The 16,645-nt window shown below is 41.6% G+C and overlaps 1 protein-coding gene across 1 annotated transcript; it reads right to left on the bottom strand.

Annotated features, from left to right (window-relative positions):
* Nucleotides 1-479: 479 nt before the first annotated feature.
* LOC125296401 (transmembrane channel-like protein 6) lies at nucleotides 480-15,533 on the bottom strand. The gene is made up of 18 exons (XM_048246301.1): nucleotides 15,439-15,533; nucleotides 14,529-14,578; nucleotides 14,078-14,218; nucleotides 13,443-13,548; nucleotides 13,190-13,271; nucleotides 12,741-12,992; nucleotides 12,078-12,253; nucleotides 10,208-10,343; nucleotides 9,457-9,612; nucleotides 7,453-7,583; nucleotides 4,849-4,933; nucleotides 4,394-4,491; nucleotides 2,063-2,158; nucleotides 1,906-1,981; nucleotides 1,644-1,777; nucleotides 1,329-1,502; nucleotides 1,040-1,118; nucleotides 480-899 (listed from the first exon to the last, which is right to left on the bottom strand). The coding sequence occupies exons 1-18, from the start codon at nucleotides 15,456-15,458 to the stop codon at nucleotides 840-842; spliced, it is 2,052 nt and encodes a 683-aa protein (XP_048102258.1). The 5' UTR covers nucleotides 15,459-15,533; the 3' UTR covers nucleotides 480-839.
* Between the last annotated feature and the right edge of the window lie 1,112 nt (nucleotides 15,534-16,645).

The following is a 16,645-nucleotide window of genomic DNA, read 5'->3' as shown; positions in this document are numbered from 1 at the left end:
TAGAATGTACCAGTTTGGTTATATTTTCCATTCAGTTTGAATTGGTATGCTGCAAATTAAGTAATTTATGTGTATATGTGTCAATGTGTATGGACTCTCAGATGGCTAAATATAATAGAATTCAACCACAACAAAATAAAGGCTATAGCATAACATACTACAATAACTTAGGCAGCATTGCAGCGTGTTGTGATTGAAGCAGTAATTTTGAAGTGTTCTATATAATGGTAAGTTCTACTGAAAGCGTCACTGGCTATACCTTGATGGGTGTCATCATACACAAAGATTCTTTGTTAGCTGAAACTGGCCTACCTAATAACCCCCTGTCATTTTCCTTAATCTCTCTGAAGTTGGACAAGGGAGAAGTAAGACAGCACAAAGTACATCACAGACAGATACTATACCCGAGACAGTACTGCACTATTGTGCAGTCTTCATGTAGGTCCGTTTAGGCCTGGTATACATTTTGAGCCCACCCATCCAAAATGTTTCGTAATGTTTTTAAAATATAGAATATAAGTCAGACATTTACACATACACTTACACTTAAGACATTAAAATGTAAAAATATCACCCTAACAGTTTAGAAACTTCAGCACTTTGTTACCATACATTTATTTTAACAAGTCGAGTATATTATGACAAGAACAAATGCAGAGGGGCAGGCAGGCACAGTTGCAGCATATCCTACACACATTTTATTCTATAATACTATATTATTTGTGACATAAAATACAACAACAACAAAAATCACAAGCATTGCTAATAAAAACAATTAGTTCTTGAGTTTCTGTATTCTCCCTTCCCTGTCTCTGGCAGTCCTTTTGTCATGTCTGTAATCACTCCTGGTGCTCCTGCTCCTTCAGTTTACTGATGAGAAAATGTTTATCCTCCCCCTCCTACAGTACAACACATGGACATATCAGTGTATCTCTTAAATAACTCTTTCAATTATACTGAACCTGATACTCCCTCCTACACACACACACACACACACACACACAGATTGTCAGTTTGCCAGAAGGAAAAATAAACTTACATTTCTAATCTGCTTCTTCAAGAGGGTAATGAGTTTTTTCTGACCATCATTTTTTTGTCTATATGCATAAATCACCATCCTGAACAACAGTAGAACAACAATGTGTCAGTTACTACTGATGTATTTTCAAGAACACTTGTATACTTAAATATATCAGTGGCATTAATTAATTTGTTAAAACAATTTGCTCTTCTTCTTAGCCAGTACATAGCTCCAATTCAATAACCCTTATGTGCTGCTCTAACCTGCAGGCATAATTCAAATGAAGTTGTGTTTGAGGGGCACTCACATGAGAGATGTGGAAATGATGTTGAGATAGAGGGGTTTCCTCAGTAGGTGTGTGTAGACCACAGACAGCCATGCCAAACTAGCGTGGGCCTCCTCCAACTCCTCCCACTCTTTCTCCAGTGAAAACATTGTGGGAAGTGACCGGAATGGACCACAGATGGGGTCTGGCTTCTCCCTGAGGGCCAACATACGCAGACGTTTATGCAACTTATTGACAGAATGTTCCTACATCTCAAAGTACCACATTGTAAATTTGATTACAGATATAGATGTCTGGAGTGTGTGTGCGTGTTTGTGTGTAGGCTCCCATCCTTACATCCATATACCGTAGGCCACATACACAACTGCCCCAGTGAAGGCTGGGAAACAGAGGAGAGTGGTGAGGATTGTGTTCATCTGATTGGTTCTCCACAGCTGGTGGGATGGACGGTAGTTCAGCAGCAGACTTGCCTGCAGGTGAACGTGCACACACACACACACACACACACTTAATATGCTGAGAGACAAACAATGTGATGTTACACTTACACACACACACACACAAACACACACACACATCGCACATTGTGAAGTGGTACCTTTTTTGTGTAGAAAAGTACAAGTAGCTTGAGAATCTGAATAGCTGGCAGCAATGGAGAAAACAGCACTCCTGCCCTGAGAAAGTAAAAGTACAGTGTGAAGGTGTGTATTTTTGTGTGCGTGTGTGTTTTGTGTGTGTGTAATGGGGTGTATTACCAGGCCAGAGTCTGCCCATAGATGAGGTCCAGAACATTCCATGCGATGTCAAACGCAGGCCGCTTCTCTCTCATCTTCACCCCCAGCACACACTGACATGCTCCATTCTGAATGATTTTTTATTATCATCAGTTAGTGAGCTTTACATGAAAATGTAAAGAGAAGGATACTTTTGAGCTATATTTGGTTACTCATGTCATCCCTGTTAGCTGAGAGGGTACATTTGGGTGTATGTTTTCTGGGGGTCAGATCATCACTTTCTGATTGTGGTCACCAGTCAGACCAGTCAGAGAGGCAGTGGCTCTAACCTTGAATCTGTAGCTCTGAAAACCAGATGGTCAAGTGCTTCAGACCACAAGGGTTATCAGTGGGAATCAGCATTTCCATGATAGCTCAGTGTGAAGGACATTGAATAAACGTTATTGCATAATTGCTTACTTTTTGGCAAAAAGCTGCAACACATTGCTACACTGCATAAAAATAAGCCCGATGAACAAGTGAAAGCACATTCACTGGTCAAATGAGAGCAAGATGGCTCTGATTGGGTCCAGCACGTTGTCGCGAACAAAACAACTACAGTTACAGAATGCATGGTCCCAATACTGAGGCACGGAGGTGGGTGTGTGATGATGTGCATTAGTGTAGATGGTTGTGACGGAGTACCGTCACTACAGTTGAGTATGTGCTCTGACTGCCATACCAATGGGCCTGGCTCTTTGGTGTTGTGGTCAAGCTGCACGTTTAGTGCTCCAGAGAACCGGGTTCAAGACCGGGTGGAGTAACTGCTCTCTCCCTTCACAACATATGGTGTCAGAAGTGGGATGGCTTGCCGTGAGGTCATTGGAAGCTTGCCCAGTGTGTGAGCCGAGGGACCCCCAGGATTGGTTGACCCCTGTGTGAGGGATCCCAGAGATGGGTGAAGCACTTGTGTGTGGGGCACCCTGGGATAGGAGAAGTACGGCTGGTGGTTGCGCGATGGATGCCAGTGTGCGTGAAGCGCATGGGCAAGCTTCCCGAAGGGAAAGGCAGTGTGACAAAGTACCGTCACTACAGTTGACTATGTGCTCTGACTGCCATAACAACGGGCCTGGCTCTTTGGCGTTGCGATCAAGCTGCACGTTTAGTGCTCCGGAGACCTGGGTTTAAGACCGGGTGGGGTAACTGCTCTCTCCCTTCGCTACAATGGTGTTGGGGAGATAACATTTAGATATGGCACCATGAATGCTTGGGGAAATTGTTGGTTGACAAGATTACTTCCGGTCCCGAAAAGCTTGGCAGGGGATATTCCATCATAATAACAATCCAAAGCACACAGCTAAGAGTTTTTAAAAGAATAAAAACATGAAAACTAAGACCTGGCTAAGTATGTTGCCTGACTTAAAACAGGACAGCCCCTTCAGGGTTTTTTGAAGAGCAGCACAATCTCTCCAGCAAAGAAAAAAAGCTATATTTCAGATGTAGTAAATCTAAACTATTAGTTCTGAATTTTATATAAAAGTAAATACCCTTCTGTTCAGCCCAGTATAATGCTGGCACAACTTGGCAGAAAGATGGCACAACTTTGAGTCCTATCACTCTCAGGTGTGCTATTACACTAGGGCAGGGGTGGGCAAACTTTTTGGCTCAAGGGCCACATTGGGTTTTGAAAATTTGAAAATAGCCTATAATTTAGTAGTTAGCTATAGTTAGTATGAAAAGTATTTGTTTTAAAATACTGCTAATTTGTTTTAAAAATACTGCTAATTTTATGCTGTTTAACAAAATATAAATTGTGCACTGTCGCTTTAATTCACGTTTATTTCTCAATGATCTTCTGCCTGCTCCGCTATGGCTAGTGCTGTACCTACGGCTGGGCCCTCTCACAGTTTTTAAATGGTCAGTAGTGGGAACTACTGTTGCCTTCATGATTTCCTTTTAAAACTTTCTTATAAGAAGGAGATATCAATTTTCAACAATCACAAGCCAGCTGGAACCTGCGGCTCTCTCTCCCTCTCGTGAGTGCAGACGCGTTCCCAATAAATGGATTGCATAATGTTCACGTTAGATCTGCTGCAAAGGAGATAACTAAGAGTTAATTTAGTTTAACATGATGTTATCTCTATTTAACATGATGTTTTGACATTGACATTGTAAACGTTATCTAAGGAGAGTGAAAAGCAGTTTGCAGTAAAGCTAACCAACGTCGTCTCTATCGCAGGAAAAAAATAGCGAGCAGCCTGATGACTAAATGAAATGCTCGGCGGGCCGGATGAAAGTGCTTGCGGGCCGCAGTTTGCCCACCCCTGCACTAGGGTGTTGTAGGCTATGTTATTGGTTGCTGCTAAGCCTTACCTCCAGAAGAACTCTCCCAAAATGGTGTACAGCAGGGTCATGATTAGGTCTGCAACCATATGCCGGTACAACTCTTGTCCAGCGTAGGTCTCCCAACACTGAGATCATAGAGGTGACAGATCAGATGAAAATGCTTCTTCTCCGTACTGGCCATAAATGACACAGCAATGGATACATAATACATAATTTCACTGCATTTCTTACATCCAGTAACAATATGCATGTGACAATAAACTTCCTTGTATCCTTGGATTTCTGTCACTGCCAGAGCAGAACCATCTCGTTATGCCACCACACAATTATGTCCATACTAAACATGTATGTAGCCTATACAATACGTAATCCTGTCAGCGAAAGAGTGCCAGGAGGTCCAAGAAATGATCTCAAATAAGGACCGGCATTTGTGGCATATGATGTACACTAGTGCAGTAACAGGTGCACAGTTGCATTCTTGCCTGATGACTTCTGAAACCTATCGCTGAGTCTGTCATCCAGTGAAAGGAAAGCAATATGAGAATGCTTGTCTTCAGCAGCAAATTTCTGAGGAGAACGAGACAGGTGGAGATAAGGGCTTCATATGAACAAGAGGAGCAGGGTCATCAGTTCAACGCAAATTAGAATTACAGCCAAGATGAATAATAGCTATTTTCTGCTAACACATGTCTTCCGATCCCATCCTCATGAGAAACAAATGTGTCATACAGATGATTGGAATCACTAAGAAGATACAAACAATAACTGATTGATTTTAAAAGAAAATCACACCTTTCTAGTCAAAGAACCTGAAATTGTTCCGAAATGTATATGGTATGTGTAATAAACGACTGTTATGAACTGAATGCAACCCTATTGCAAGTGCAATCCAAATTGCAGTGAGATGCATGAAGGACACAAAAAACATTTTAATAGTTTTATTCATTATATTAAAATATTGCATCTCTTCATTTAGTTTCCACAACCATGTAGACTTTTTTCTATGGTAAATTACTATTACAGCTGGAAATTACATATTTCCAATGGAATATTAGTGCAAAGCCCTCGAGTTAAAAGGAATCATTATCAATGTAGACTAACTCCATTTAGGGCCCTATCTTGGCGATCTGAAACGCATGGTCAGTGGTGAAAAGCTTACATAAATTTAGCGGTGTGTCCAGTCCATATTCATGGTTATTTTGTTATCAAACGTCGGGTGCATTGTTCAAAAGGGTTGCTCTTCTGTTTCTTAATCAGTCATGGGTGTGTTTTGGGCATAACATCCTTTAAACCAATGACAGTGACATTTGGCATTTCCTTTAACAGCGCAACTTCAAACTGCACATCGGTATTTTGCCAGTCAGCGGCGCATTTGAAGGAATCTGCTTGCATGCAAGACCGTGTGGAACACAACGATTCCACTGAACCTTGCTTTACTGAAACCTGTTTGTGATTACATGCATTCTGCACTCGCCTATTATTTAAATTCAAAGGTAAAGTGAGACTAACTTCACCGTGACCTCATAGTCAATGGCAAAACAGTTCTACAAAGTTATTTACTTTCACTATTGACTGACAAGGGGTTACAATCTAATACATAGCCTGAAAAAAGCAACACAATAATGTCCGAATTAAATAATAAAAATCCTACGAATATTTATCCTGCAGAGAAGTTGTTTGGGATTGCTTCATAAGGGCTGCTTACATCTCGTGACAGTGTGTCTTCAGCTGTGCTTTACATGCGCCTTTCACTATAAACCTGTTTTTTCTTGGTCAGTGACGTAATGATTTTTAGAGGGTGTAAGATAGCGATTTTGGATCATGCGCAGACCACCCCTGGGCGCAAGGTTAATAAAAGTGGAGCGCATGGCGAACAATTCGTCACTGACTGGGTGTAAGATATGAATAAGCCTTGCGTCGCAATTTGCACCACGTTGCGCCGGGTGTACGATAGGGCCCTTATTGCCATGCCAAACAATGTGAAGGACACTTGTGCCTATTTCATCCTACAGCAAGACAGAGAACTAAAGCATTGCTCCAAATACCAATTGAAGTATTCTTTGATGCAAGCAAATACTTGAAATAAAAATACCTTTTTTATTTTAAGTAGACATAATTATTTCTAACATTGGCATAGCCAAGACTATATTTTTGATACATAATTCAAGGCTAAATATGGGTTTTCCTGGGAAATGTGCCATTTTCTATGCAATTCCAAACTTTTGGCAGCGCGCACAGAAATCTAAAACAGACATAACAGATAATAGTGATGGGGACGAGACCGCCTATGCCGAGTCCGAGTCAAGACCGAGTCTTTGAAGGGTCGATACCGAGTCTGTTGGTTTTCAAATACAGTCGAGTCCAAGTCAAGACCGAGTCTTTGAGGAAGCAAGTCCGAGTCGAGACCGAGTCCTTTAGGAGTCGAGACCGAGTCGAGACCAAGACCATAAAAAAATGTCAGTTTTAATATTCATAATTTAATATCACCCCAGTTAATAATCAACAGTTAGGCCTACAGACTAAGCTAGATTGGGAATTGTCTAGAGGAGCAGTCTTAACGTCTTAATATGGACTATGCTGACCTACAGACACTCACCGGCAGCAGAGCCATAGAGATAAATAAACGGCTCTGACGGCAGTATCTTTGCATTGCACCATGGGATGTCATTTTCAAATAATGCCGGTCAACATTGCATTTTATTATTATTGTTGTTATGTGTTGTCTGTTTTTTTATATGAACATAAAAATGCGTTGGTCTCGAGGGGACTCGGTCTGAAATTACGAGTCCTTCTCCTCCCACTGTGGTCCGAGACCGAGTCAAGACCGAGTCTTTGAAGGAACGAGTCCGAGACGAGACCGAGAAAGCAGAAATTGGTCTCGAGACCGGACTCGAGTACTACATCACTAACAGATAATATGAGTAGTAATCTGTATTTTACATTCAAATATATAGGGCTCAGAGACTATTACTATTTTTCATAGGAACCAGCTCCACATACTGATAGGACTTTGTAATAGGATTTTGTAATAATGGCTTTTTCAGGCGCAGCATGAGACTTGAGCCTCGAGCTGTCTTGGAGCTTACCTTGAGATGGCCACATATGCCCGTGTGCTGGGGGACTGGTAATATTCCATACTGCCTACGGTTCTGAAAAGGCCTGGCAGCAGCAGATTTACAGTGCTCACCAGAAAAGGCAGCCCTAAGACATTCTCAATCTGTAATGAAACATACACAATTATTCTGTCTTGAGCATTTATGCATGGCATGATGCAACAGTACAAGTGCTGCACAACATTACTCTGTCTGTTCAGATCAAATCTGTTTCCTCTCTGGGTTGGCACACAGCACTTTGACACACAGATAACTCTCACGACTAACACTTTCATGCAACTCTTTAGTGACTCTGGGGCAGACAATGCACCCGTAAAGAACTGCATGCGCCACTGGCCAATCCACAGAGAGGGCATGCGGTGCCTTCCATTTTCCATAGCATGTAGTAAAACTTCTGCCGAAGCACGTTATTACATTACAATAATATTATTACGTTATAACATATTAACATATAATTAGCATTATTGCGCTGCCCTAAACTAGCCCAAAGCAATTTATTGGAATTAATCTTACCAAAGTTTAGCAAGCAGGAAATATATAAGACAAGATTAAAGATATAATCAAAGAGATAATGCAGGGCAATAATTTGAAACCGCCCAAAATAAACTATGCCTATATAATCTATTCAGCTATACAAACAAATGCAACAGTGTAGTTTAGCAGGGAAGTGGATGACATAAAAAAATAATACAAAAATGCTAACATATAGGCCTGCTCAGGACAATAACCCTGACTTGCTCAAAAGTAAGGATGTACAGGACTTCAGCTCTAATACTATACATGTTAGTAATCAGAGCAAGTAAAGGCTGCTTTTAACATTGTTCAATTGTGCACAGATATGGACATATTTTGTCATTTGTATTTTGCAGGACGTAGTTTGTAACAAAATACTTTGAGGGATTGTATTTAGAGTATTTCAAATAATAATAAATAATCAAATAAGCCCAAATTTCATCAATCAGTTAATACCTATAACCATGACAATAGGCTATGCTTATCACCATAGTGAAAGATTTTGCCATATTTTCTGATGTTGGCAATGGCAATATCCAGGTTAGATGCACGGAAATCATGTGACACCCTAGACCGGGCTCCCTCCCAGTGAATGGGCTTTGAACACAGGAGAAGAAACTCCTCTTGAAAATGGCATTAAGGCAACAAAGGCCAATCATGCTACATTTGTTGCAGTACTGATTCAAATAACTAGTGTAAGGTCTCCATATAATATTGATTTTAACTTGCATCTAACTAAGAAATGCATTTTTTTTATTATTTGTTTGTCCCATAGTAAATTACTATTACAGCTGGAAATTAGAGGCCATACACGTTACATTTGTTTGAAATGCAGCTAGTGCTCTTCATATAATATCTTCTGTGCTTTTGCTTTTATTTACCATCTTACTTTTCAAAATGTGCCTTTGCTTCATGGACTTTTACAGCAGACCAGTCTTCCCACATTATTATTCTGCATGTGGAGTATGTCACTGATGCTCTAAGAAGAATCTCTGGTGTTTTGACCTTTCAGTATAAAAAAAGACTTAAGATTAGCGTGTGGGTATTTTTGTATTTTCAAATGACTAATTACTTGTATTTTAATGAGTGTCAGTGTTTTGCATTTTATTTTATTACATTTCATGAGCTAGAATTTGTAGTTTGTAACAAAATAGTTTTTGATGTGTTTGTGCCCACCTGTGCATAACTGATGTTGAGAATAATGATTCAAATGATTGAAAGTGTCATTCATGCATCTCACTACAATTTGGATTACACTTGCACTAGGGGTCTCATTTTAGTTCAATAGCTCAAAGCTATGTTTACCTAGCAGGCTCAACCATATGATGTAACAGTTTGAATTAGCACCCTATTCAGCCTAAGGAGAATTCTAGAGAGAATTCTAGATTACTCATTGACCCTCGGAATTCTCCTTTAAGCACTCTAAGGCCCACTAAGCACAGGGCCACACCCAACGAGTCTCACCTTTTTCAGGTGAAGGAAGTTAATATACAAGTAGATGCCCAAGACACAGATCCCAGTACAGCCCAGACAAATGGTCCATACTAGTCCACACAGCAGCCACTGGCACACAATCCCATCTCTTTTCCTCCTCTGGGCCACGCTGTCAGATATCAGTTCCTGTCAGGGAGAACACAACGCATTGAGTAGACAAGGCCTGTGCTCTTTGAGGAGAAACTCCAACAGCAAATTCCCTCTACTTTGACAGATTTCTGATGAGTTCAAACTGTTTACTTGATACTCAAAACAATAATTCTGATGACTTCCAGGAAAATAAGGTTGTAGTTCTTATTGACTGAAAGTTTCATGTGCTCACGTGAAAGTTTCATGTGCGCACATGAAAGTTTCATGTGAAAAGGTTTTGCGTGCGCACACGAAACTTTCATGTGCTCACATGAAACTTGAGCAAACGTGAGCACATGAAACTAAACTTTAGATTTTTTTTTTGCTCATGTCCCCTTAGGGGCTCCGTAGTATGCCACCTTAAAAAAATTATTTATTTTCATATGGGAACCAATGCAAACTCCCTGAATGAAATCAAGACTGACACACACACACACACACACACACACACACACACACACACACACACAAACACGTGTTCATTTTTATTTAACACACATATAGTTATTATCATTATTACAGCTTCATATTGTGCTGTATAAGAGGTTATCATAAGCTCTTATATTAGGTCCAGGAGAGTTGGTTCTGGCACCTTTAGCTGGGTGCTGATGTTGGCTTGCTTCAGGAGGATGGATGATTTCTTGGTGACTTTGAAATCCCAGGAGCAGAAGACACACGCCGTCAAGCCCCCCTCAGACAGCAAGCTCTTACCCAGAGACTTTGAAACACTGGAGGAGCAGGGAGTATATCAAAGACCATGACAGTGACACTAATAATATCAATGCCTCCTACCAAGATACTTCAACACATTGGAGGAGCCATAAGTATATCAAAGACCATGACACTAACATCAATGTCCCCCTTCCGACAGCAAGTTAAGAGACTTCCACACACTGGAGTAGAGTATATCAGACACCATGACACTAACAATGCCCCCCGCGACCGCAAGCTCCTACCCAGAGAATCTTGTGCTGAAATCACTGAATGGAACTGATCCCAGATGGATGCGAGTGGAGCTAGGCGGAGCTAAGCGGAACGAAATTCATCTGGCGAGAGTCAGGTTACCAGTACTCAGTGCTGCAGCCAGTGATGTAGTACTCGAATCCGGTCTCAGACTCGAGACCGATTTCTGCTTTCTCGGACTCGACTCGGACTTGTTCCTTCAAAGACTCGGTCTTGACTCGGTCTCGGACCACAGTGGGAGGAGAAGGACTCGTAATTTCAGACCGAGTCCTCGAGACCAACGCATTTTTTATGTTCATATAAAAAAACAGACAACACATAACAACAATAATAATAAAATGCAATGTTGACCGGCATTATTTAAAAATGACATCCCATGGTGCAATGCAAAGATACTGCCGTCAGAGCCGTTTATTTATTTCTATGGCTCTGATGCCAGTGAGTGTCTGTAGGTCAGCATAGTCCATATTAGGACGTTAAAACTGTTCCACAAAACAATTCCCAATCTAGCTTAGTCTGTAGGCCTAACTGTTGATTATTAACTGGAGTGATATTAAATTATGAATATTAAAACTGAAAATGTTTTATGGTCTTGGTCTCGACTCGGTCTCGACTCCTAAAGGACTCGGTCTCGACTCGGACTTGCTTCCTCAAAGACTCGGTCTTGACTCGGACTCGACTGTATTTGAAAACCAATAGACTCGGTCTCGACTCGGTCTCGACCCTTCAAAGACTCGGTCTTGACTCGGACTCGGCACAGGCGGTCTCGTCCCCATCACTAGCAGTGAGTATATTAAACACAGTTAATTAAGACTCAACAAGTGGCAAAAGGAAATATATGTGTTTATGTGTTAATGTCATTTCTACTAACTTCTGCTTCAGATTATGTTTAAGATAGATGCATTTTAGATATGATTTGTATCTCCTTCCCTGTCAGCCCATTCTATTTCACTTGCATCTCTGGAGGTGAGAGATGTTCCCATGACTGAATACATTACTTGCATTACTTGATGTAAGTCCAAGAATGCTCTGAATTTTCAGAGATGACCTGTCCACCCTACATACAGTAAAAACCATCGGGCTAGACCCATGTTAACTGTACGTACACACCGCCGCCGACTTGAGCTTCCAAAGAAGCTCTGGTCGCCCTGTCAAGGACGCTTGTCAAAAAAGTCCAGGGAAGCTTTGGACGCTTTGGCCGCTCTGACGTGACAGCATTTTACATTCGATCATGTTCTATCTATTCGATTGGTTGCTGGTCGTTGGTCACTGAACCGCATCATAGCTCATTACCATAAAGTTGACTGACTTTCAACTTTCTGCTTGACGCTCAAGTCGCTCAAGACGGCCAAAACGTGACGCCGACGGATTTGACGCTTCTGGCAGCTGAAAGAAGCTGGCTTCCATTGAAAATGAATGACTTCCTGACTCTTTGGAAGCTCAAGTCGGCGGCGGTGTGTATGTACAGTTAATGAGAGAGGCAAAGGCTTTGATTGCACCTGTATACAAGCATAACACAGGTGACGAAGAAAGAGATGATGATGATGAGGATGTAGGCCAGGGGGATGCTGTAGCCCAACTTTACTGCCTGCCCACAGTCCGACTGGAAACAGGCCACCCTCAGGCTGCTGTTGGTGTAGTAGCCATAGTACAACAGTGAGTTGGTGAAGTATCCCTGAGAGAGAATAGCAGCCACAGAATAGCATGTAGAGAGAAAGAATTTAGAGCAACCCGAAAAAGGTGAATTGAAAAAGAAAGATGTGGAGAAACAGAGGACACATGAGCGAGAGAGAGAGAGAGAGAGACAAAAAAAGAGAGCTACCACAAAAGCTAGACATTCTCTCTCACCCCTTCAATTTGTGATCATACATGCCACACAGTCGTTTAATAAATATTTGTGGTGTAGATTCCAAGTCAACATGATTTGACTCAGTATAAGTATTTTGCTGGCATATCACTAAAATGGAAAATGAAAACCATACTAAAATATGAGTGAGTAAAATTAATGTTACCACAACACCATGTTTACAACAATTATTAAAGAAGGCCCAGACAAAATAGCACTAATGGCCACAGAGCAACATATTATGAAGCTCTGTGGGACATAATGTTCCGATGGCCCTCATCTGAGGAATGGAAGAGGAGTTCCCACCACTACTCACCTCCCCAGTGAGAAGCTCCAGGCCACTGAATGTCGGGTCCTGGGCTTGAGGCTGATCTGGGTTCAGTATGGCTTGTGGCAGCGCCACAAAAATGCCCACGAGGAGGGCCATGACGACATTGTAGAGCAGAAGGGTCCGCAGGAAGAGGAAATAGGACAGGACCACCGTGCCAAAGCGAGCGCCGACCTGCTTCAGCGAGCCCCTCCATGGCTTAACACTGAACAGGGTGGACAAGTGCATACGCAGTCTTCCCTATAGGTATGAAATACACATTTAAAAAATCACCTTTGTCCAGTCACGTGTGTGTTTATATGTGTGTGTGTGTGTGTTTCTGTGCCTGTGTGAAAGTATTCACATTCACATAAAGTATTCATATAAGTCCAAAGACATTAGTGCATGTGTCCATCCAGGTATTTGTGTATTAATGTGAATTTGTCTGACAAACCCACCACCCTTAGAGCAAATTGATGGCAACCGCACTGAAAGGCTGTGTTAGTGGAAGGGTCCTCTGCATCCAGACGCATTTCTCTTCTGCATAGGAGGGGTGGGGGGAGGAGATGGGAGAGTACAATAGAAAGATTTCAACATTCACCACTCGTATCGTCAACTGCTGACATGACATTAAATTCAAAAGCGTCCAATTGGAGGAATGTGAACAGAGGCATATGAGTCCGTTTATATAAGCAGGGATTTCTGGTGTACCGCAGACATCTCTTTTCGTCCACACTCAGGGGCATATTTCGAATCCTACACACACCCTTCTTTCTGGACATGGTCTTCAGGCTCTTCAGCTCTGCCTTTCGCCTTGCTGCAACACACACACACACACACACACACACACACACAAAGAGTGTGCTGAGAGGACCTCAGGGAAATATATGCTCAGATTGCTGTAGAACTTGAGTGAAGCCTGTTTGTTTTCACATTTGTCCAGCTACTGGGTCTCCTTGAAGTGATATGCAGAGAATCCTCAATCCTCAACCTTTTGGCTCAACAGCGGCAACATATGGGAGGAAGATGAGTTGACATTTTGGTCAGAGGGATGGTTATTGCAATTCAGTTAGTGGTTGCGGTTTCTTTTGCATAGTGACAGAGATAGGATAGGAGTAAATGTAAATTACTACGGTCTAAGTGGTGACAGAGATACAATAATTATAAATGTCACTACTGAGATAGTGTCACACATAAGTATGAGCCATTGTCTCACAGTGCTGGCTGTCAGTGTGGGGGTGAAACCCTGACCTTTCATTTCCTGGCAAGAGATATTGATAAAAAGTTGGATGGAATGAAGTGAGAACATGATCTTGCTTCTAGAAACGGAGGCGTCTGTGACTTACTGATGGTGTAACTTGGCATGGCTGACAGGACTCCAAGTGAGACGCCGTGGGTCTCAATTGGGAGGCACTCATCTGTGATTTGGATACAGGGCTGGCCTGGACCATTGCTCTCACTGTCACTGCCCAAGTGCACCAGCTCATCTATAGCAAACACATACAGTACGTGACCAAGACAGGAAAGTTCCAGAAAACACTATAACACTTCATACTGTACCACTTCTGAGGCTCCTACTGATACTTATGTCAACAGAGTTGTTACTGGCATGGTCATTTTTTATGCTTCTTTTATTGTTATGGTTATGGTTGAGGTTATGTTTGCTTAGCATATTTTGTTAGATTTTATGGAGGGAAGCAAATGAAAATCTATTGGTCATCATAAAGTGAAAATATACTTGAAGCAGAATGTTTGTGGATAACAGGGCCAACTTGCGCATGTCTGCTCAAACCTTACCTGGGTCTGAATCTGCATCATCCATGTCCAATTCTATCATCTCAACATATCTATTACCCAAAGAGAAAGAAGAAGTACTTTGGGTTAGTTATTCAAAAATGTACAATTTCAAAATCAATTTTGTTTTTAACTTTTACATAATGTTATGTTGAAGAAACCATCTGCTACTAGGGCCCGTTTGCATGCTGCTTGGACCCCAATGATCACTCCTCATATTCAAACATATCATGGTCTTGTATACGCCTGTTTTAAATGTCAATATATTTTTCAAACATGTTCTTGCCTTCAGTTAATAATCCTGCTAAATGAACCTGTATATTTGCACAATGACACTCACTCACTCACTCAACAAAATTAATGTTTACTCTGATAAGATGTAATGTAAACAGAAACAGAAAATATCTTGCTATTTCACTTCCTTCTTGTTCAATCGATTACTTCTTGCATTGGTCATATTACACATCACACTACATCATCTGTATGTGTGTGCGAATGGGTGAATGTGAGGCATGAAATTGTAAAGTGTTCTGAGTGCCTGGAGAGGTAGAAGAGTGCTATGTAAATGCAGTCCATTTACCATTTACCCTATTGAAAGCAGAATCTTTCAAGCACTTATCAGTTATTGGAATTGCATTAAGAATCGTTGAATTCTCAATTCAAAATCTTGTGCAAATCTTCAAAGATTCAAATGTGCGCTTACTAGTGTAATACTTTAGTCAAACCCAGAAAAAGAACAACCAGTGCTTTCATACATTCGGGCCTACATCAGACAGTACAAATACTTGCAGAACTTGCAGAAATACTTGCAGAACTTGCAGAAACCACTAATACAGTCTATTCTACTTTAAACCAAAAGTATTTACTGTCATCAGCTGACGTTATCAAAGGTATGCAGAGAGGAGCATCTTACCCAGGGCTCACCACCTCCATATTCAGATGGAAACCTACAGCAATGCAAACCTGCCACCCCTGCTCGGTGCTGTATGTCTGCGGCCTCTATGCAGTTTCCTGTTCCACTTAAAATAGACGGAGAGTGTGAAGCCTCAGTGGGTGGTACTGTCAAACAGAAGTATTACAGTTTCTGTGAAGTCAGGATGGACAGCAGACAGTTTCTGTGAAGTTGCATAGTAATAGTTTGTGCTTGTGTTGTGTTTGTTTGTGAAAGAGTTGAGCCTTTACATGTTTGAAAAACAAAATAGTCCGGTTCCAGGAGATTTTATTGGAAACATGTCATGTGAGAGCTCTGAGGAATGAGGGTTAGATACTGTGTACTACCAACAATTAGGATTTCATTGAAAGGTGTGCTGTTTGATGAAAAGGAAGGCAGAGTCTAGTCCAGATCACATCTACAAAAAAGCCCAGCAAAGACTTTTCCATCTCCGACAGCTCAAGAAGTTCAGAGTAAGGTCTCATCTTCTGCTCCGCTTACACAGCCATCGTTGAAGGCATCCTCACCACATCCATCACAGTCTGGTTTGGCAGTCTTGACACACTCTCCCGGAAGAAACTACAGTGCATCATCAACAGAGCATCCAAAGTCATTGGTTCACCTACCATTGAATCACTCCACCACAAACGGACACTACGCAGAGCCCACAAGATAATCTCTGATATCACCCACCCTGCACACTACACCTTCCAGCTACTGCCCTCTGGGAGGCGTTACAGGACAATCACCTCCAGAACAACCTAACAGTTTCATTCCCATAGGGGTCATTCCACGTCAATTCAACCAGGGCCCACGCACTTAGGTCTCAAAAAATTCTGAAAAAATTACCAGGTGTACCTATGTTACCCAGGAGACACGCTGTAAAATTACTTTTATGTAAGATCAATACTTTCCAAGATACAGCCAATTTTACAGGGGGAGGGGGGTGTCGATTTTGTTCGGCCTCTTTTTTTTGTCAAAGTTCACAAGCCCAAAGCACAAGAACTAAACCATGTAGGAGGCTCAAATTGCATGCTGGTACATCAATAGGAATAGTATGTAGCAACATTGTCACATTTGGTCTGGATCCTGCATGGTCATAGCTGATCAAAGTTGATCAAAATTTTATTGGAGTTTTTGGCTGGGCTCTGTTTAGGCCTTCAGAAGACATATGTACTCAACATAGCCT

The sequence above is a fragment of the Alosa alosa genome, chromosome 6 (assembly GCF_017589495.1).
Source record: "Alosa alosa isolate M-15738 ecotype Scorff River chromosome 6, AALO_Geno_1.1, whole genome shotgun sequence".
Lineage (NCBI taxonomy): Eukaryota > Metazoa > Chordata > Actinopteri > Clupeiformes > Clupeidae > Alosa > Alosa alosa.
Note: the sequence above shows the minus strand (reverse complement) of the source record. Positions and strands in the feature narration are given on the sequence as shown.

Coding starts and splice junctions, on each gene's coding strand:
- LOC125296401 (XM_048246301.1), bottom strand. CDS start 15,458: ATGGAGGTGGTGAGCCCTGG. Junction 1,778..1,905: donor TACTTTTCTACACAAAAAAG/GTACCACTTCAC, acceptor GTTCACCTGCAG/GCAAGTCTGCTGCTGAACTA. Junction 1,503..1,643: donor GTGGCCTACGGTATATGGAT/GTAAGGATGGGA, acceptor GTTGGCCCTCAG/GGAGAAGCCAGACCCCATCT.